Source organism: Bufo bufo, chromosome 1, assembly GCF_905171765.1.
Source record: "Bufo bufo chromosome 1, aBufBuf1.1, whole genome shotgun sequence".
Taxonomy (NCBI): domain Eukaryota; kingdom Metazoa; phylum Chordata; class Amphibia; order Anura; family Bufonidae; genus Bufo; species Bufo bufo.
The window spans coordinates 617,278,460-617,301,756 of NC_053389.1; the positions used below are offsets into that span (position 1 = coordinate 617,278,460).

General features: G+C 44.9%; 1 protein-coding gene across 2 annotated transcripts in view; it reads right to left on the reverse strand.

Moving 5' to 3' along the window:
- Positions 1 to 23,297, reverse strand: part of RORA (RAR related orphan receptor A) — a 520,597-nt gene that overhangs the window by 14,829 nt on the left and 482,471 nt on the right. For both annotated transcript variants that reach the window (XM_040413736.1, XM_040413737.1), the window contains one exon: positions 17,632 to 17,717. In XM_040413736.1, the coding sequence (XP_040269670.1) occupies positions 17,632 to 17,717 (86 nt within the window). The remainder of the gene's footprint in view (positions 1 to 17,631; positions 17,718 to 23,297) is intronic.

A 23,297-nucleotide genomic window follows, 5' to 3' on the forward strand; every position in this document is an offset into this window, starting at 1 on the left:
GAGCTGCGCTGAAATACATTAATATGAAATACATTGTTAGGACTGTTGTGCATGCGCCCATGAGTCCTCTTCATTGTGTTAGAATAGCACAGCAGTCCTGACAATGTATTTCAGTGCAGGTTTGAATGCTCACAGCAGGGGATTGGGGGGCATTGATCTGAGCTCCATATCTGCAGTACTACACATGTATTACTTTAGATAATAGTTCAAAATCGGGGTGACAGATTTCATTTAAAGTTGGTGATTTATCATTTTTTGATGGTACAGAATGGCATAAAAAATAAATTTAAAAAAAGTGAACGTCAACCTCAACAATCTCCTGCTGTTTTGTTCCAGTGGTCCACTGGCTCCTACTTCTAAGTCCTTTTTAACACACAGGAAAAGACCACTCATGAGCTGAGGGTAAATGCTGTGGCCCGTGATTGGCAGAGTGGTCATATTCTATGTGTCAAGAGGGACCAGGAAGTAGAGACCAGCAGGAACCCAAGTCCTGGAGTGGAAGTGATAGGGGTTTACCAACTGGAAAACCCCTTTAAGCACAGAGAAGTAGACATCTTACAGAAAAGTGCGGATTGTGGCAGTAACTGCTCTGAGTAAATGTACAGCATGGTCATATCTGTAGGAAAGATAAATTATCTGCTGCTCTAATAAAATGAACGTTCTGAGCACCATAATTATATAATAGCGGCCTATAAATAGTAATGGGACAGGAAAAGCATATTTTTCCAGTAAAACTATTCCCATTACAGGGAAACTGGTTTCATCAGATCCAAAATGTCAAACGTAGACCTGATTCAGACAACATTAACATTAAAAATTGTCAGCAGCAACCCATGGATGATACAGTGAGGTCCATATGTCCACATAGGAGACAGATCTGGTGACCGCTGGAGACAATTATCTCCAATCGTCTCCAAGCCCATGTTCCAAGACAAACAGACCAAAGTAGTGCACGCCTTTAAGGAAATGTGTCACCATTTTTTTTTTTCAGCCAGTAAGAACCAGATAACGCATCTCCTTTTTTTTTTTAAACCTGTTTTTATTTTTTGATTCCACATTTTTTTTAAATTCTATTTTCCTGAACATGATTATGGGGCGGCCATCTTGCCTGAGCTGTTCTTAACAGCATTTAGAGGGCATTAAGAAAATTGCTTTATGGCAGCCCCATTCTCCAAAGAAACAATGGTCAGGAAGGGGAGCTCATTGACTTCTATGGGAGAGCTTTCTAGACATGTTCTGTGCAGAGGTCATTGTACAAGGAAATAATATATAAGCTCTGACAATCACCTATTGGGAATGATGGATCCTGTCTTATCTATACACAGAGGTGATATAATCTCAGGAAGGATTAGAATGACAGATAAGCAGGTAACTGCAGTGACGTGATCTGTACAGAACAAGAAGTGGCGCTTATTATTAGGCCTAGTGGCCAGTGTGAAAACTACAAGATTTTATGTTTTTTGTTTAAATATAAATATTGACATGGAAAATTAAAAATAATCAAAAACCATCATCAAAATTTCTTTCAAAATATGTTAAACATAAAAATGTGATTTAAACAGTAGGTCATTTTCTCATGACACATTCCCTTTAAAGGGAACCTGTCATCAACGTTATGCTGACCTCACTGAGGGCAGCATAAAATAGTGACAGAAATGCCGATGTCAGCGGTGTGTCACTCATGAGCTAATAGTAAGTGGTTGCTGAGAACCAACATCATAATCATTGGAGCTCAGGCCTTGAAAAGAGTCAAATCTACCTGAGAAGAGTCCTGGTTATTATAATCTCCTGCTCTCTCACCCGTCTGCTGATGATTGGCAGTTCTCTCCTAGAGAGAAAGGGAGAAAACTAGGTAGAAGACTGTCAGTCATCAGCAGGTGGGCAGGAGAGCAGGAATTCATGGATAACCAGGACTCTTCTCAGGTGGCCGGGACTCATTTCCAGGCCCAGTCTGCAACGATTGTGATGTTGGTTCTCGGCAACCACTTACTTTTAACTTTTAAATGACAGACCGCCGAAATCAACTCGCCTGTCTCAACCTTATGCTGCTGTTAGTATAGGCAGCATAAAGTTGATGACAGGTTCCCTTTAAGTTCTCTGCATGGATCTTCGGTCACTGTGGGGGGAAAAAACTGACTTTGGTGTAGCAGTATATTGTCATGTCATGTATGTATTCACTGTGCATTTCAGTAAGCACATGGTACTTGTAGGCCATATCTCAGAGCCACCGCTAGATGGGGCTGGTGTCACCCTCTATATAAGGAGAGGCATGAGTCAGCATAGCGTACAGTTCAGTGTGTTAATCCAATAAACCAGTTCAGACAGAGACAGCGCAGTGTTAGAGGAAGCACAAAGATGTGAAGCGGACACCCTAGCCACCCCTGGACCCAGGTACCAGCCAGGGAGAAACATGAAGGAGAACGGAACAACTACCAAAAGCAGACCAAATAATAGAGAGGTGTAGTGGAAGTCCGATAGAGGGGACTAACAAGACTTATGGACTCTATGGCATCTGTGTTCAGGAGAAGCCTCTGGTGCCTAAGCACACCCAAATATAGTTTGGCCTACCTGTATGTACCTCCACATCCCACAGTGGAAGAGTGGATAAGCCACCTGTCAAATAATGGAGCAGAAGAGTTTGCCTGTCGTTAGAGAGAACCACCCTGTTGGTTGCCAGAAGTAAAGTGTACACACCGTGCTAGGCGCTAGCCTTTCTTCTGCCTGAGACGAAAACTGAAACGCCCCCCCCCCCCCCATGCCAATTTCTTCATCTAACCCCTTTGCCACAATGAAAGCGCTCATTCCCCATGGCCCTTCTGCTGCCCCCCTCTTGCCCCTACCTGGTGCTGCCTGAGGCAATCACCTCACCTGGCCTCCCTGGTGGTGCACCCCTGACCCGTGCCTTGATGCTTGTGTGTAGTGTCAGCTAGAGAAGTGCAGGATAAGGGCTCATTCACAGGACCATATAAATGGGTATGCATCCGTTCCACAATCTTGCGAAACAGGTGCGGACCCATTCATTTCAATGGGGCCGCAAAAGATGCAGACAGCACACCGTGTTATAAAAAAATATAGAGCATGTCCTCTTCTTGTCTGCAATCAAGGACATGAATAAGCATTTTCTATATAGCGCCAGTACTGTGCGTTCCGCAAAATGCAGAATGCACATGGCCGGGATCCGTGTTTGGAGGCACAGTTGTGTGAATGTGGCCTAAGGCTTAAAACATTAACACATTTAAAGAGACACTGGTTTGGCCTATGGTTATCTGTGCTGCTGTGAGAACTGTATCTGAGGAGAATGCATTTCTTATAACAAATAAGACCTGTCCTGAACTGTCTGCATCTGAAACTTCAGTAAAGAATTTGCTGTTAGGGCCCATTCACACGACCGTATGGCTTTGTGGATCCGCAATATGCAGATCCGCAAAACACGGACACCGGCCATGTGTGTTCCGCAATTTGCGGACCGCACATGTCCGCAACCATAATAGAAAATGCCTATTCTTGTCCGCGATTGCGTATAAGAATAGGACATGTTTTATCTTTTCTGCGGAGCCGCGGTATGGAATAACGGATGCGGACGGCACACAGTGTCCTGTCCGCATCTTTTGAGCGCCCATAGAAATGAATGGATCCGCAGACCTTTCCGCAAAATTGCGGAACGGCTACGGATCCGTACATACGGTCGTGTGAATGGGCCCTTAACCTGGACTCATTGAGGCAGATTTCTCAAACTGGTGTAAAGTAGAACTGGCTTAGTTGCCCATAGCAACCAATCAGATTCCACCTTTCATTTTTCACAGCTCCTTTGGAAAATGAAAGGTGGATTATGATTGGTTGCTATGGGCAACTAAGCCAGTTCCACATTACCTTAGTTTGATATATTTCCCCTATTATTTCTATCCTACATTTTCACCTCAAGGTGCTGGCGTCAACACAACAGGGACCGTGCTTCACACCGTAAAACATCAACATCAAGAGCACCTCGACTGCCATCAAGCAAGAGGACCCCAGAACCGGAGTATGCCCGAAGGGAAGAACCGGTGTGCCCTTCACTACAGGCTGGCCCAGGGAGCTTCAGGAAACTGACTATTGCGCCCATCCGGCCACCCACACTCACGTGCGCCCCGGTCTGCTGCATGTGCATGATCCATGGGTGCCACTGTTGGAGTTGCTATGTACAAAGCCTGCAACTAGCATCCCCAGCAGAACTGATGCAGGTAGGTTGAATGAGTGGGTCACCATGTTACAGGACATCAATATCAAAACACTATGCAGCATGTAAAAAGCATTCAGGCATTTCCATAACACAGGAAGAGGCTTTTGGGTTCATAAAGCATAGTATTTTAAGAAGCAAGCTCGTGTTAGGATCTGATTTGTGTACATCTGCATGGGTCTTCTACGCACTTTCTTTTTTCAAGGAACAGGGTAGGTAATATCTAAAGACAGTACTGCTGACATATCTTCCTACACATCTCTCAAGTCTCCATCTGATACGAGCTCTTCTAATCTCTTTCATTCTGATGTAGATTTTGGTCAGACACAGCGGCTGTCACTCTGATGGTGGAAGGAGAAGTGTGGGCAGATGATGAGACACAGGACTTCCTCTAGAACACGCCACGGCGGGACAATACAGACAAATCACATAGATTAGTCTGTCCAGGGTGCAGATATCTGGTGTTAACTTAAAAAGGACCTGTCACCTCTCCAGACATTTGTGTTTTAGTAACGACCTGCATTCCCCATGTAATAATAATTCTGGAGCATCTATTCTTATGAATCTGTGTTGTGCTCTTCTTTTGTTATTCCTACCAGAAGTTCATGAATTGCCAGCAGTTTGCAGTAAAAATCGAATTACCAAATTTTTTGCCCCATAAGACGCACTCCCCCCCCCCCCCCAAAGTGGGTGGGAAGAGTCACTGCGTGAATACTAATGAGAGCTTCCATTATCGAAGAGCTCATTAGTTCCAGAGGACCGGGAAGCGGTGAATGCAGACATGAGTGTTTGATCTGTGTCATGGGGGTCTCATCTGAGGCATGGGGGTCATTCACATTGGGGTCTGAGCTGAGGTCTTATTGGGGTCTTATTAACATTGGGGGTCTGATCTGAGGTCCAATGAGTTTCCAGTAAGTCCCCACTCAGGGCTGGTCCTTTTAACGAGAGCCAGTACCCTGTCTAAGATGCACTTACTCTTAGATCTTTTTTAAACCCTTGGCAACATTTGCTAGACACTTACAGCATATTGGAGTTGAGCACACTCCATACATGGTGGGTGCCAGCTCTAAAATACATCTTCCAACTGCACGCAGAGATAATTCCGATCCCGATCACTTGACGCGTCACATGTTAAGATCAATAGTGACCACAGCATCTGAACCATTAGTCAGAGGAAGAGGGCTCCCTCTGACCTCAGATTGTCTCTCCATGGCAAAATTGTAGGATTCCGATTGATTCGAATGAAGGCCTAAGGCCTTGTGGGGGCTCCTACACATGCCATGCCTGTCTGCCACGGGCAAGGCTTAATAGGAAGACTTCACATCCACTATAGACTGCCATAATAATTTGTTGCAGTATGTGGTATAAGTGATTGAACAATTGCATGTTCAAGTCCCCTAGGGAAACTGAAAATAAAAGTAAAAAAAAAGTTAAAATTGTTCTTAAAAATAAAAACTGAAATGTATTAAACATTTCAAACCACTCAGTTAGGGTGAGTTCACATCACCGTTATGGATTCCGTTATTATCTTCCGTTATAAGATGGTTAGAACGGAAAATAACGGAATCCATAAGACGGAAGTCAAAACGGAATCCCTTAAAAGGCATTCCATTTTGATCCGTCACAATAGAAGTCTATAGGCAATCATAACGGATCCGTCTGGTTTCCGTTATGCAAGACGGAAAATAAAGTCCTGGTTGTTACAATATAGCAACACAAAGTAACTTTTTTCAGAAAAGGTTTAGAATTTTTTTTTTACTAGTAGTAAAACATAATAAAAATCATACGAATTTGGTATCAACGTAATCACACAGACCCGCAGTATAAGGCTGTCATGAACGCTACAAAAACAACCCCACAAAGAAACGTCATATTTTTTCTTTTTAACCAAAAACTTATTTACAATTTATAATTACATGGAACATTAAACTGTGCCACTAAAAAGTGCAATTTGTTCCGTAAAAAGCGCAATTTGTTCCGTAAAAAGCAAGCAAAAAATAATAATTATGGCTCCTTGTTAAGGCGGTGAGGAAATATAACATAATAGGACATCTATCATCCCCTGTAAGCTTGAAAACTGGGTGTCAAAGAGTCGGAAAGTTTGGCACACACAATGCGCAAAATTTTGCAACTTGGTGACTTAGAGCTCCACTTTTCCACAAAAGCTTGGCACATTTATTATATTCTCCACCTAAAAACTGGCCCACCATGCCTCCCCAGTGTAGTGATAGTGGGGGCTGGGGAGGACGGGGGCAGCGAGTCTCATCGGTCAGTACTAGAAAAGTACTCACTGCCAGCACAGAAGTGACAAACCACTGAAGTCAGAGAGTCTGTCACTACACTATGCTGCCCTCAGTGAGGACAGCATAGTGCAGGTGAGAGATTCCCTTAAAGAGGCATGCTCCTCTTAATAACTGTGGTGCACCTGATGCCAACGGGAAACAAATCAAACTCAGCGTCTTAATAAATGTCCCCTTGACTTTACAATTTTGGCCTGGTCCCAAAGGGGTTAATATAATATACATCAAAGAAGAGCATTTAATTCAAAGAAAAATTTATCATTTTAACCGAAAATAAGCCCTACCCTGATAATCAGTTTTCAGTGAATTAGCCTTCAGTGAAGCTGCCAGCCTGCGTATACATCGCGGCACTAAGCAGCACCTGACGGGCGGGCTGGCAGCTTCACTAAATGCAAAATTATGCCGGCAGCCCGCGCTTCCCTTCACATTCACGTTGGGCGGGCTAGCGGCTTCTCTGTATGACCTGTACTGCCGCCAGCCCGCACGTTCTTACTTACATGAAGGAGGCAGCAGGAGGATCTCCTTCTCCTCTCTGCTGCAGGGAGGAGCTCCCTACATCTCTCCCGTGCCGTATCTGCTCTCCCTGGTACCGTAGATTGCTGCCTAGGTCCCTTGGGTAAGGACAGCTCAGGGGCAATATATGGTACCAGAACGAAAAATGTGTGGCAAATATGACTATAACCCCCCTCATCCATAGGAATGCACCCATGTACTGCAGTATATGGGTGCATTCCTATGGATGAGGGGGGTTATAGTCATATTTAATATAAACACTGTCCAGGGACTGTTCTGTAATTGGCATGTGTCTATATAAAATATGTATATGGAGCCAAAATAAGCCCTACCCCAATAATAAGCCCTAACCTTTTTTTTCGGAGAAAAAAATAATACAATTTTATTTTGTTGGAGAAACACGGTACACAGAGCCAAGAAAGCTGGTGGCACCACAGAAATGAGATATGCACATGCACGTTACAAATTAGGCCAACAGGAGCATCAAATGAAGTGTATAACTATAAAAGCTCTATAAACACATGGTAATACGTGTACTGTAAGGCTGTAGGCCACACAAAGGGCCAGTGCTGCAACGCTTGCTTGTTCTACTTCTAAACTGAAGAAATGTTCTTCACCAACTTTATAGCATTTTAGTTTTCTTTTCAACTGCAAAGTGCCAACTATAAAGCCTGATGGAATATGACATGGGTGATCATGTAACACATGGGTACACCAAGTCTAGCAGGATGGGCGCCGCTGTGGCCCCACTCTAATACATCTTTATGCCCTATAAGGCAGACAACCTCTTTAAGAACCCAAAGATTTTTTTTGTTGTTGTCTTTTGTACTTTTTCCTTTTAACCACTTGCCTACCGCCACATAGCTTTGTACTTTGCGGAGGTAGGATCTTATCTGTAACCTGACGTATAAAAACTTCGGGCTACATCGTGATCTGCCAGTGGCCCTTGCCACCGCAGATTGCTTCGACCTCGCTGTCATTAGACAGCTGAGATCAAAGGGAGAAGCGGTCAGGCAGTAATACACGCTTGTAGCACTCTGCTACAATCGTGTATTACATTGAAGAGGCTGAAAGCCAGCAGGGAGCACTTTTTCTTATGTAAGAGCGCCACCTGTTGGCTTTAAAATGAAAAATGTCAGCTTGCAGGCTGAGAATTAACCGCTTCCTGCCTTGACTGTGGCAGAAAGTTGTTAATTCACTTAAAAAAATAAAAAAAATTATAATAAAAATAAATAAAAATAAATAAATAGTAATGTAAAAGATATAGCAATAGTTACTAGTATTAGTAATAATAATTAGACTACGTACACACCCATACAAACATCCCGCCCCTTTTTCGTTCATAAAAAATAAAATAAAACAATTATATTTATATATATTTATTAGTTTTAGCAATAATATAGTGGAACTTGTATGTGTAAAATATACAAACATACACACATTTGTTTTTCTTTAAAAAAATCTAGGTATTTTTTTTGCTATATTTTGTTTAGCAGGATTTTTTTCTATGTAAAATATACAAACGCACGCAAAAATGTAAAAAAAAACAAAAAAAACTTTAGTGTCAAATTTCCCCAAGATGAATACCTTAGGCAAATAAGATTAAAAAAAAGTCACTTTGAAGGGGCTTGTAACGTTTTGGCGTTGTACAACAGTTTTCTGGTAGTACGGTGCCAAAGGACCAGCAATAGAAAAATAGGCTGCCAAAATCCAAAATGCGCTCCAGTCTTTTGAAGTCTTGCGGCGGGCCCAGCCAGTAGATAAATTACATAAATAGCGTCTATTTTCAGGGTACAAGCGTACAGGAATGGTTCTAGAAATGTTTGGTCTTTAAACCTTTTGTAATAGTTAGAAAAAAAATTGATAAGAAAGGAAAAAAATTTTTTTTCAGAATTTTCAGCTTTTTCTTAAATATTTTTTTCAAATATTATATTCATTATCTAATGGCACAAAAAAAAAAGGTACGTGGCTGCGTTTTCGCGCTGCAGGTCCTTACTGTGATGTGGGAAAAAAAAGAAAATCACAAATTGAACCAAAGTACTTATCGAAGGACAGCGCTGCTATTCACTGGTAACCGAGCCTCCTTAGCTCCAGCACAGAACCATTCCTCCCTCTGGACATGGAAAAAGGACTATCAAGCTACACAAGTTGGCGTCTTTCCTCCACAGTAGTATCCTGTTGGATATCAAGGGATCGCAATTCGCAACCATAGTGAAGCTCTGACTTACAGACGAACACTTGTTTCAAAGCATATAAAATCACAAACTGCATGCACAGCACCGATATCCAACAGGACACTACTGTGGAGGAGAGACGCCAACTCGTGAAGCTTGATGGTCCTTTTTCCATGTCCGGAGGTAGGAATGGTTCTGTGCTGGAGCTAAGGAGGCTCGGTTACCAGTGAATAGCAGCGCGCCAAACACACTGCATATGGTTGATTGATATAAAGCTGTGTGTCTCGGGCTGATCTTTCATCTACTGAAATGTACTGACATAATGCCGTCACTGTAATTCAGGCATACAGGCGGTCATTTGTGAAGTTAAGTTAGCATCTTTTTGGCGTACTTTTGTTGCAGATTCAGTCGTAAAGGGGATTTGCGGCTGAATCAGCGACTTTTCCTCGATTACACCACTTTTCTGAGGTGGCCGAAAAGGGGGCATGGTGTGGCTGATCTAATTTATCATTTTTTACGCCTGTTTATGGAAAGGGGGCTGGCAAAGAATTAAAGTGAACCTGTCATCAACTTTATGCAGGCCTCACTGAGGGCAGCATAAAATAGTGACAGAAATGCTGATTTCAGCGGTGTGTCACTCATGAGCTAATAGAAAGTGGTTGCTGAGAACCAGCCTCATAATCATTGCAGCCCAGGCCTTGAGAAGAGTCAAATCTACCTGAGAAGAGTTCTGGTTATTATAATCTCCTGCTCTCTCACCCATCTGCTGATGGTTGGCAGTTCTCTCCTAGAGAGAAAGGGAGAAAACTAGGTAGAAGCCTGTCAGTCATCAGCAGGTGGGCAGGAGAGCAGGAATTCATGAGTAACCAGGACTCTTCTCAGGTGGCCGGGACTCTTTTCCAGGCCCAGTCTGCAATGATTGTGATGTTTGGTTCTCGGCTTTTAACTTATAAATGACAGACTGTCTCTACTTTATGCTGCCAATAGTACGGTTTGATTACAGGTTCCCTTTAAGCAAGTCTTGTGTGTTGCGGTATTTGTCTGGCCACCTCTCGTCATGTTTGCCGTGCTGAGGCTGCATCTCCTGCCCGTCCCCATTATAGTGAATGGGGTCGGGCTGGACTTCCGGGAGCATACATATGCAAGCGTTAGTTCGGATCCGGCAGGGGAACAGTCTGCCAGACAAGCCTAACGCTAGTGTGAAAGAAGCCTGAGTCATTTATTTAATATCTGGGTTTCATGCATCTGTACATAACCCCACCCTGGCTCATATGTCACCTGATTGTGATTATGGTCACGGTAGGACATCTATTATTCCATATATGTTGCCTATAAATTCATTGTGCGTGAAGTCCTCCCTCATAGAAAGACCTGCTTTCAATCAAACAAAAGATTAGGAAATGATTAATGTCACAGATGCCCCTGCCATAGCAGAAATGACAGATAAGCAGATGGCAACGCACAGCAACACATTCATGTTTGTGCTACAGAGATTATCGGTCCCAGCAAAACTGTGGAAGAGGTCAGAAAAAAAAGAGAGCCAATTGACAAAAGACAAAAAAAATGGAGATCCCTTCACCCATACTGTCAGGTGATGTGCTAAATTACCACTGACGTTGACATTCCTATTGCTGAACATAGCAGAAAATGCACGGATATGGACGAAAGTCACTTCTAGGTGCAAATTTGTGAATGCACGACAGATGAGTTCATCTGAAAAAGGTTGAACCTAATGGACCTGTGTAATTTTTCAACTTATGTAACTATATAGCTATAATGATTATGTGACCACCTGTATTATACATATATGGAAATCTCTCGGGAATCTAGATGGGCTCAGACTTCTGAGACAGGACACTTTAAATCAAAAAGGTTTAGGATATGTTCCCTGGTATCTATAAAAAAAATTGTGATTAAGTTACCGGGATATATTTTACCGGTGAAGGTAAGGAGAACAAAAACACAAAAAACTGGTACACAGCATATAAAAACACAACATACTCTACATATGGTACAGCTCAGTACAGTAATGATTTAAGCAAACTGTATTATTTTAAATCTGTTCCAGTGTAACATCTGGCAGAGCCAGCACATGTGAACACAGCCTAAAACACAGCCAACACAACAAAAACACAGCAAAAAAAAAAAAAAAAGAAAAAAGCTAATATATTACATTTTTAATGTGGTTCAGACTGTGGTTTTAATCACTTTCTTTTTGGATTTTAGAAAATACCATCCACAACAGTTTAGTTTCTGATCATTGTAGCAATCTAACACTGCATAAAGAACGTAACAAAAAAATGGTGAATAATCTCAAGAGGTACAGTATTAACAAGTCATGCTAAAAAAAATTTATGACATTGCAATGTGCACAGACCCTGTACACGTGCAACTGTATGCGGCCTGTGTGAATACATCTGTAATATGGCATGTAGTGTAGCATAGCACCCCTCTGAATGCCTCTGCGTAAAACTGTCTATGCAGAATAGCTCTCTTTCAAGAGAAAGAACAAAGGGGGGATTTATCATGTGGAACGTCAACTTTCTTGGAGTCTGCGTTGGCGTACTTTGTGACAAATTTATCAAATGGCAAACATTGTTAAATTTGGTTCATCTTTAATCCTAACACTTTTGTCTACAAATGCTACTTTTTGTCTACTTTTTTAGGCTCCAGTTTTCTGTACTACGCTACATACTGGAGTGGCTTTAGGACGTTTTTTGTCAACTTTTAAAAAAAAAGTCCAAGTCATGAATCTTGACCAGCGTATTGTCGAGTCGTTCCCCTACCAATCTCCCAATTCCCAACCCAATAAAGGACACAACACCGCAAGTGGATTTTATTGGCCACATTAGCCATTTAATTAATAACATAAATACAATAAATAACATAAATAATAACCAACCCAAGGCCTTCCCACCTGAAGGCCCACCCAAGAACCTTCCTAAGAACACCAAAAAAACCTTGAGAAAAACATGACAGCACGAAGAGGGTCCTTGGAGCTCCGTAAACCTGATGGGTAACTGCCCCACCCCTCAATTAAATTACCTGTAGCCGATAAACGCCAGCTCAGAGGCAGAAACCGGTAACCATGGGCAACAAACGTGGGCAGATACCCGCCATATCACACCCCAAAATCCAATACCTGGGGAGTCCAGAGCCCCCTTGGCTCCCTCCCCACCATGCCAGAGCCACCATAACCACCAACTCCAAGGACCCACCACACAAGGGGAAGAAACCTCACCTCCTTGCGTCCCGCCACACCCGAAAAGCCAACTCAATCCCGTCCTGTAAACCTGAACACCATAAGTCAATACACACCGCATTCAGATGTACCCCATCCCCCCTCCAGAAGCCCCCTCCCCCGCTTCCAGTTCCCTATGACGAACCGCAATACCGCCATTCCTCACCAGAAAACGACCAACCGCCCTATTAACTTTTATCCTCTCTTTGTTCAGCCTCTCCACTGAGCTAGCGTCACTCCATTGCTTACACGGCACCATATCCGACCAGACCGTCACCATTCCCGGAAACTGAGCCCACAAACGCGGCAAATCAAATTTAATGTCCTTTGTGTGCTCTCGAATGGGAAACACCAAGGCCCCGGGGATGTATCTAACCTCGCAACCTTGTGAAACTCCGGAAGAGCCCAACTCCACAGCATTCCTCTCATCCCCAACCAGTGAATAACCGCCACCTCTCTTGGAAAACCCATCTGTCTTCCGTCCACCCTGACCGCTGCGCACAACGCTCCCCAGAACACATAAAAGTGCCCCATAATCCAGACCAGGCACGCTGAACCACCTGCAAGGAACACAAAATACAACACATCAACAAAAACAGCCCTCTACATGCCCCCATCCCCGCAAAAAACATCACCCCCCTTTATAACAACGCATGCCTAACATATAACCAGAACCGGATAGACTCCCAACGACCAATGCTACAAATGACCTCATCCCCCATCCCCTTCCAAACCGCTTCAGTGGCCACGCCGATCCGAAAAGAATGACCCACAAACAACAAGGGATCCCTATCCAACCTTTTTAAACAAGCTCGCAGTACAGCGATAAACTGGAAACGAGAAAGAAACGACCCATCCTCATGAACCAACAGTCCATCCCCCCCAACCTCCTGCCCCCCAAACTCCCTAAGACACTGAACCGGGCACGCGGCCGACCCAACCACCTGACACAAAACCATCCGACAAGCCCGAACCAACTGATCCGTTTTCGACTTCCTAATACAAAATGACACCCTATCATGGAATAAAAACACATCCTCTCTCTGAAGCCCACCCGCTCGGCTCTTACTCCGACTAACCATATCCCCAATGTGCAATGCTCCAAAGAAAGCAAAAGAAATGGCCAACTTAAACAACCTAACCTCACCAACTGACACACAAACCCGCCCCAAGTGTTCCATTATATCCACCAACAACGCGTAGGAAACAGGCTGACGCTGATCCACCCCCTGCGACCGCCTCCTCCAACCCCTTAATGCCTGCAACACCCAAAATGATTTTGTTACATCCGTTGTAGCCCGACACTTACAACCGAAAGCCACCCCTGTCATAAACTTATTTATTCTGGACACAGACCATCCCTCCTCTCTGCAGTGCCCCACAAACAGCAACATCAAAGCCCCTCCATCTAACCCACACCCCTGAAAACGCTGCCTCCATTTCTCCCATAAACCCCATGCCTTCTTGCAAGCTGCCCAGGTCCCTGCCGTTAAGGATTCCCTCATCAACTCTCCAACCGACCAAATGTCGATTCCACAGCTCCTGGGGAAAGCTAGCTCCCTGCTCGTCCGCCTCCGATGCCAACACCCGAAACCGATCCCACTGAAAACGAGACAAAGCATCCACAATTGGAGTTACTCACCCCAGGCACATGGGACGCTACTATCCAAGCATTCAATAATAAACAACCCAAAATCAAATGCTGAAGCAAACATACAACCGGCGGTGATGAAGCCAAAATGCGATTAATGACCTCCACCACACCCACAATGGAATCGCACCTTCCTATTTCGGAAAAAATCCCCCCAAATGGGCACCGCTACCACAATAGGAAAGAGCTCCAGCAACACCAAATTCTTTATCACATCGACCACTACCCTACACACCAACGACCTTGTAAATATACCCCAAAACCGTACCCCCTGCCGCATCTGTAAACAAGTCCAGATCTGCTGCCAACACACCCTCCGACATCCATAAAGACCTCAAATTGTCCCGCAGCTCCCGATTAAGCCGCACAAAGTGATGAGGAGCCTGAATCCCCGCCGTAAATCCTCAACTTTGTCCTCAGGCAACCTGCACTCCATAGCCTCAATATCTATGACTATCCCCAAAAACTCAACACCGTCGTAGGGCCCTCCGTTTTTTTCCGACGCCAATGGAACCCCAAAAAGTTGCGACTGGGCTCCGAAAGAATGCAACATCACGGAGCATCCCTTCGAACTCGGAGGCCCAATGAACAAAAAATCATCCAAATAATGGATAATAGAACCCCAACCCGACCAATCCCTCTCCACCCACTCCAAAAATGTACTGAACGTCTCAAAGTAGGCGCACAAAACTGAACAACCCATGGGCAAACACCAATCAACAAAAAAAAAAAAAAGCGTCCCAAAAACAACCCAGCAAATTCTGACACTCTGGGTGCCCCGGTAAAAGACGAAATGCTGCCTTAATATCAACCTTAGCCAACAAAGCTCCCTGCCCATAATTTTGAACCCAATGAACCACCTCATCAAACGATGTATACACCACCGAATACAACTCAGGCGCAATCTCGTCATTACCCGAACCCCCTTTTGGAAATGAAAGGTAATGGCGAAGGTGAAATTTATTAGGCTCCCTCTTAGGCACGACCCCCAGCGGTGACACCCGCAGATCATGCATCGGAAAGTCTCCAAAGGGCCCTGCCATGCGACCCAACTCCACCCCTTTCCGCAATTTTTTATTAACCACCCCTGGAAGCTCCCTTGCTGACCTCAAATTCTTCCTCCCTTGTCAAAAATCGCCCTCAACGAACGGGATACGAAAACCCTCCCTAAAACCTATTAACAGAAACTCTGCCGCCTCCGCATTCGGGTACCTATTTAGAAAAGGCACCATCTCGGTTACCCGAATTGGCGTCCGCCCCTTTTCCAGCTGCATTACCCCAACCCTTTCTTTTACGACCTCTGAAGCACCTCTGCGCTCCATGATTCCCACCACATGAGGAACACTCGTGCTTAAATTTGCACTTGTCCCCATACTTGCATCCGCCCTAATTAAACAGGAAACATAACCCCTTTTACGAGGCCGCTGAGCGCTCTGATTGCCCAGAACTCCCGGCGCCCCCGGAAAGGACTGCACCGCCCTGAACTGGAGGCATCACGCTCATCCAGAGGCCAATGTCCTTATGATCCCACCGAATGCTAGACTGAGCCGCTTTTCGTTACCGAAATTGCTCGTCGTACCTCAACCACCCCTGCCCCCCATTTACCCGATATGCCTCCCCTATCGCGTCTATGTTACAGAAAAGCACGGAACGATTCTCCGGCGCTTTCTCCCCAATTACACTGGCCAGCATCACAAACGCCTGCAACCAGTTGGAAAAAGTCCACGGAATCAAACGGTACCGCCGCTTGTCCTCATCTTCCTTCTTCTTATCCTCCTTCCTATCCCTATCTAAATTGAACCGTTCTAGTGGGAGTAACAAAAATATGTCCACGTACTCCCATTTCCAAAATTTTGCTCTCACCTCCTGCCTCAAATGGTCCCTCAAAACAAACATATACCTCCCCTCTCGCCGTGTCATACAAAGGCGGCTCCCCCCGTCATTCTCCTTAACCCCTTCCCTCTTCTTAACCCCGTCCTTATCCACCGACCCTTGCGGCGATACTCCCGACGACCCACTGGCCCCCGTACCCACAACCCTACTATCCCCAGTCCCTTCTGCCGCCACTGCCCAACTACTACCCGTTGCTTCTGACCCTTGTAAACCCCACGCCGCCACCGGTGACCCTATCCCTGACCCCGTACCCACCAACCCTTTCACTAACTCCCATAACCCCAATAACAACTCCCCCAGCCCGCAAGCCATGGACACCCCCAAGACAAGCAACCGTTAATGAGGTCTCCCCACGTGACTCACCTGGCTGCATGGATGCTGTGATTCCACCAGCCGAATCGTGAAGTAGTGGAACTTGCCCGGCGCTGGTCTCCCCTCTGGCTGTCCTCAGATCTTCAACACCGCCTGTGCCCCCTCTTGCTGCTGCCGCTGCCAGAGCCTGCAGCTTCACCACTAGAGGCCGCCATTGCCAAAGCTGGAGTCGACTCTAAGCCAGCCACGAGCTGCCCGGTAACTGTACTCAGCACAGGGCTGCCATCTTGACCCCGCCGTCCTGATGAAGGAGCTTGGACCTCTCTCCCACGCCGGGCAAGGTCCCGGCCCACCTGCCGATCCCGGTCCTGTCTCCCCCACCCAGGATCCCGCCTCACTATAGGATTCCTCCCGGCACACGACCGCCTGGTTACCCTGTTCTTACCTGCGGCGTGTGCCGAAGGGTCCCCGGAGGGGACTCCTCCGGACTAAGGCGCGCCGAAGGCCTAGTCCTCAGAGGCCGGCAAATGGGGGTAGCCGCGGAGGCCGAATCCCCCGACCCCGGAAGAAAGCCCTGCACTGAAGCCTGCAGCCATTCAGATCCCCTTCTCTCCGCTGCCGCTACTTCCACTGAAGGCATCCTGGGAGAGGAACAGCATACACAAGAGGTACGCAGCAGCTCTGACAAGGGCTGCTGCAAATCTGCTATCCCCACAAGATGGCCCTTTTCCCGCCCTTGCCACCCTATATAAACCCTATACCCCTCCCCTAGCACACCGCCCCCCACCAGCCCCGCCAATTTTACCCGATAAATGAGCGTTTCGCTCATTCAGCAGGTGATCGGCTGCACCATTACCCGGGGAGATTGTTCACGTTTGTTCACTATAATCTGTCCGAATATCTGTACGTGTAAGTCCACTTTTAATCATGATGGGAACGTAATCCAGAATTAAGATTGGCACATGTCAATACAACTTTATAAATTTCCCTGCATAGCTGGCTATTAAATAATCTGCCTCTGAACAGAATGGGGGAGATTTATCAAAACTGCTGTACAGGAAAACTGGCTTAGTTGCCCGTAGCAGCCAATAAGAGTCCACCTTTCATTTTCTAAAGGAGCTCTGAAAAATGGAAGGTGGAATCTGATTGGTTGCTATGGGCAACTAAACCAGTTCTACTTTACACCAGTTTGGATAAATCTCCCCCACTATTTTCCCTTCTCGTGTATCACTGCTGCTCATAAATCTTATTCTATCACGTGTTCAGTCACTGACTGCATATATGGTGGGCTTGAAATAAAGACAGTATTTCAACGTTGTCACATACTGTACCTTACAACCCTCGCAGGTGATGACCCCGTAATGGATCCCTGATGATTTGTCTCCACAGATTTTGCACGGAATTATTTCGATTTGAGCTGAGGAATGAGAGGAGAGAGCAGAGTTAATTACCTTCCATTTTAATAGATGTACAAGATGAACCCATACTAAATATTCCAGGCAGCGACGTGAGCCTGCTCCCCCCCTTAGGGCTCCCATCTAAAATTATAGTTGCTCATTATCAAAAGGCTTTTGGGTAATTAAAATGGGTCAGATGAGGTGCCAAAAGACCTAGAACATATACATTTATGCATAAATATACAGATTTAACTATGTGGTAATTCAAGTATTATGTTAGGACTGGATCATATAAGAAAGGAAGTAACCTTGGCCGTCCCCATCTGACAACATCTTAACTATGGCATGAACAGGTATTTGTTTCCTCAAAAACACAGTGAAGGAGGAGCTGTCACCTCTCCTCACATGTCTGTTTTTGTACATATATTTGTTCCTCATAAAATAACAAAATAAGCATTTTTTTCTTAAAACTTTGGGCTGATAGGTTCATCCGTTATTCATTCTTGAAATTTATGAATAAATTGATAACTGGGCGTTACGTCATGGGGCGTATCCCTACACAATCAGGCAATTTCGGCACTGATTGGACAATGTCAGGCACCCCCCCAACTTGTGACACTCAGCTGTCAATTCATCAGAGAAGATGGGTCGGCACTGCGGTTTGCACGTGATGCGCGCGTCCAGGGAAGGCGTCCCACTGGTATATAGCAAAGATGGACCCGCACTCACTTTCATGACGAGTTTCGGCTCAAGTCTGAGCCTTTTTCAAACTGCAATTTGAGCCAAAACTAGTCACTGATGATGCTATTAACCTTTGAACAAAAGTTTCTTCATATCATCAAGAAAGTGAGTGTCGGTTCTTCTTCGCTATACAGCTGTCAATTTATTCATATTTCTAGGAAGAACAACAGAGGAAAACACAAGCTAAAGATGTTCTAGAGCTGTTATTTTATGGGGAATACAGATATTTGCTGAAATAGACATGTCAGGAGAGATGGCAGGTCCTCCTTAAGCAAAATCCCAAATTACGCATAGGTAGCCTGTCAGAAAAGATAAGAGTGATGACTTGCGACTAGCTTTCACTGTGTTTGGAGCGTTCTCTCAGATAAAACCCATCTGCTAATCTGATTCACTGGCATGTACACGATTGTGTCTGGAGATTCTCAACAGAAGATATGTGTCCGATCTCAAAGGCCGACATTTTCTGTAATGGTTGATAACAAGGAGCGCAGGCTCTAGTGTGCCTTAAAATCCCGTGCACTAAGTGTGTTCTTCTTAGTCTAAATTATTGCCAAGAAGATATAAACCCTTCCAAAGCATATATTTACCCATTCACATAACAGGAACTGAAGCAAACATCATTGCTATTGTCTATTGTTGAAAAGGCGAAAAGAAATTCAAGCTTTAACAAATCTCAGCTGACCCCGGGACTGACAGGTAAAGGATAACCCCGACTATACAAACAATAGAGCAAATATTATAGATGTCTCTGTCTACAAGCTTAATAGCTCTGCAGTATACAGTGAGGAACAGAAGTATTTGAACACCCTGCGATTTTGCAAGTTCTCCCACTTAGAAATCATGGAGGGGTCTGAAATTCACATTGTAGGTGCATTCCCACTCTGAGAGACAGAATTTAAAAAAAAAATCTGGAAATCACATTGTATGATTTTTTAAGAATGTATTTGTCTTGCACTGCTGAACATAAGTATTTGAACAACTGAGAAAATCAGTGTTAATATTTGGTACAGAAGCCTTTGTTTGCAATTACAGAGGTCAAATGTTTCCTGTAGTTCTTGACCAGGTTTGCACACACCGCAACAGGGATTTTGGCCCACTCCTCCACACAGATCTCCTCCTTGCCACGTAGCCCTTTCCAGCCTTGTGGAGGTCCACAATTTTGTCTCTGGTGTCTATTGACAGCTCTTTGGTCTTGCCCATGGTAGTAGTTGGCGTCTGACTGACTGTGGGGTGGACAGGTGTCTTTAAAGAGCTCAGACAGGTGCTACTAAGTTAGATTAATGAGTGGGGTAGAGGTGGACTTTTTAAGGCACAGTAACAGGTCTTTGAGAGCCAGAATCCTTGCTGTTTTTCAGGTGTTCAAATACTTATGTTCAGCAGTGCAAGACAAATAAATTCTTTAAAAATCATACAATGTGATTTCCTTTTTTAATTTTTTATTCTGTCTCTGAGTGGGAATGAACCTACAATGTGAATTTCAGACCCCTCCATGATTTCTAAGTGGGAGAACTTGTAAAATTGCAGGGTGTTCAAATACTTCTGTTCCTAACTGTGTATATATATATATATATATATATATATATATTATATAAAATGGCTGATCATATCTAATAGCCTAGTCCCAGCGGACCCCATTTGTGGCTGGTAATCAGTAATCACGGACTTCATCACGGTGAGAATGTATGATGTGTTCGCCATCACACTGCACACTGATGATGAATACGCTCTTTACTGAGATGCTGAGTATCTTCACACAGATATTAATCACGCTGCTCTCTAGGATGATGCACAGTTACACTGCTAATGAAGAAATCCATTTGTATAATGATCCAGAGCAGGAGAACACACTACATAACACGCCCGCTGCCCCACATAAAATCATGGTGCAAAGTACACTCATCATGATGGATGCACGCAGAAGATCCTGAGCAGTAAGACAATGCTCTGCCGGCACCGTACTGAGTCCTAGGACTCCAATTACCTCATGGCATTTGATATTGTGCAAATGCACAGTGTACAAGGGATTTCATTACTAATACACAAGGATTCATTATTACTACTACCCCTTCGTGACTTTATCGCTGCTGCAGGAATTGAAACCTTCGTCTGGCAATGTCCTGTGAAGACCAATCTTCACTTTCAGATAAACCATATCCTGCGAGCAAGTAAACCTGCAGAAGCACAGAGCAAGCACTCTCCGGTATCATATTGTGCCCAGTGTACCTGCATTCTGCAAGAGTAAAAGGGAATGCAAAGAACTTGACTGGATCGTGGAGGTTCATTCAGACAAATGGGAGAACGTTTCCCCAGATCTCCAAACACACACATGGCCACTTAGTTCATCTGAGCAAGGATGAGTTGTGAATTGATGGAGGAGAGTATGTCCTGCCAAACACCTCTGGCCACAGCTTATCTCCCTTGAAAACAAAGCAACAGGCATGTCAAAATGTAAACATGCCCAATCCTTTTCTTTCCCGTCATCTGCCGAACGCACATCAGCTAAGCATCAAATACACATGAATAGAATATATCCAGGCACTCCTCATTTGAAATCATCAAGAAAGAATGCACCCTCTATACAAGCATTTATTATGCAATAATTGCATCCGATTACATACAATTTAAAAACAAGATATAAAAATAATAAAATAGAAAAAATAAAAATGGAAATAAAAATAGTAATCCCAAATGGCGCCAAAAAAGCAATATTGCTACCAAATATATATCAATTTGATGTCAATATATATATACTGGATCCACTATGGGTCTACAGGACTCACTACAGGGCATTTCTGAGATCTGACAGACTGTTTTGGCAGGGAACAGCCTGCCGGGTCTCTATGGATCTGGCATTGCCTGAAACTACACGATTGTCGTCCGGCCCCATTGATGGCGATCCGGCCGCAACCCAGAAAATATGCAGAGAATCGTCTGGACCAAAACCGCTGTTCACAGTGCGAGTGTCCATTTGCCCTAATGTCACAGGGAGCCAGAGGCGCGCTCTTCCTTCGCAGTGCCGGCGGCATCCCGCGCATATAGCGGAGCGAGGACGCGGTCGGAGTCCTCGTCTCCATGGTGACCAGGGAGGACCGTTCTCCTCAGCGTGGCCAGTGTCCTCCGTCCCCTAGACAACGAGCAGCAGGGGATCTGAGAGACAATAATAATGAATCGGCGCTCAGCTGTGTTATGCGCAATACGAGTCACGTGACGCTGGTCACGTGACTCACCTGTAGGGGTTATTTAAACAGGCAGCCTGCTGGCCACAGATTGCCTGTGATTGGTCTTGCTACCCTCACCAGCATATTGTTATATTGTGTACTCTGTGTGTTTTGACCTCGACCTTGTGACCTCCTTGGATTTGACGTGACCTCTTGGCTTCTGACTTTGGATTGTATTGACCTTGTTGTTGTGTTTTTCCCTGTGTACCTGCGTGACCTCCTGGCTGTGACTTTTGCTTCCCTGACTCTGTTCACTGTTTTTCCTCTTATCATCTTTAGGCCCCTGCTTGTATATAAGCTAGGGACTGCCGCAAAGTTGTACGCCGTCAGTTAGGACGGGTCGTGCAAGTAGGTAGGGATAGAGGTGCAGGTGGATTTCAGGGCTGCACTCTTCACTCCCTTTCGTGACAGAATCACGGGCCTTACCTAACACTATGGACCCTATGCGAATAATTACTGATCAGGTCCATAATCTTGCCCAAATGGTACAGGATTTGGCAGAGAGATTACAGCAGCAGGAATTGGTTTAAACCCCACCTATGGCGGCCTCCTCCCTTTAGAATCTCGAACCCCGTGTTAAGCTGCCTGATCGTTTTTCCGGGGATCGTATTTCCTGACGTTTAAGGTAAGTTGTAAGTTGTATTTTCATTTACGCCCTCATTATTAGGGTTCCGAACAGCAAAGAGTAGGAATAATTATCTGTTTGTTGCAGGGGGACCCACAAGAATGGGTCTATTCCCTCCCCACAGACTCCCCTTAGGGAGTACTATATGATGAACCCGATAAGTCGACTGTGGCAGAATCTCAGTTGAAGTCTCTCACTCAGGGGGACAGACCGGTGGAGGAATACTGCACTCAGTTCCGGAAGTAGTGTGTTCCCTCTGGCTGGAATGAGCCAGCGCTTAAGTGCCAGTTTAGATCAGGGCTCTCTGAAAACCTTAAGGATATGTTGGTCAGTTATCCCTACCCTGCCCCCTCAGAGCAGACTATGACTCTGGCTGTTAGACTGGTCTGACATATTAGGGAAAGGCAACGAGAACATCTGACCTTTCCACAGGTGGTCGTCAAGCCAGACTCCTTACCCATGGGAGTCAAGGTAGAGAATTATCCTGAAGAACTCATGCAGCTCGGAATGACCAGAAGGGATCAGCGACGTCTAAGGGGTGCCTGCCTTTATTGCCGAGAATTTGACCACTGGATACAACAATGCCCTAAGACTCCTCTCTCCCGGAGATCCTCACGACCGGACATCTTGAAGGGTAAGGTACTCCCAGAAGTGGGTAAAGAGAAAGTATTAGTACCGGTGGTAATTTATTTGGGTTCTTGCAAGAGTTCTGGGAAGGCGTTTATTGACTCGGGGTCCGCTTCTAATTTTATTGACCATAATTTTGCACTTTCCGTTGGGGTACCCATGTTGTCTCTTCCTAACCCTATCCATATTATTGCCATTGACTCTACTCCTTTGGTGGGTGGAACTGTGGAATTTTGTACTCCCTAAGTAACCTTGACTGTGGGGGCTTGTCATACTGAAATTTGTTCTTTTTTGATACTAAAACATTTACCCGTGGAGGTAGTTTTTGGCTTGGCTCCAGATTCATAACCCAATAATTAACTGGTCCACGGGTGATTTGGAGAAATGGG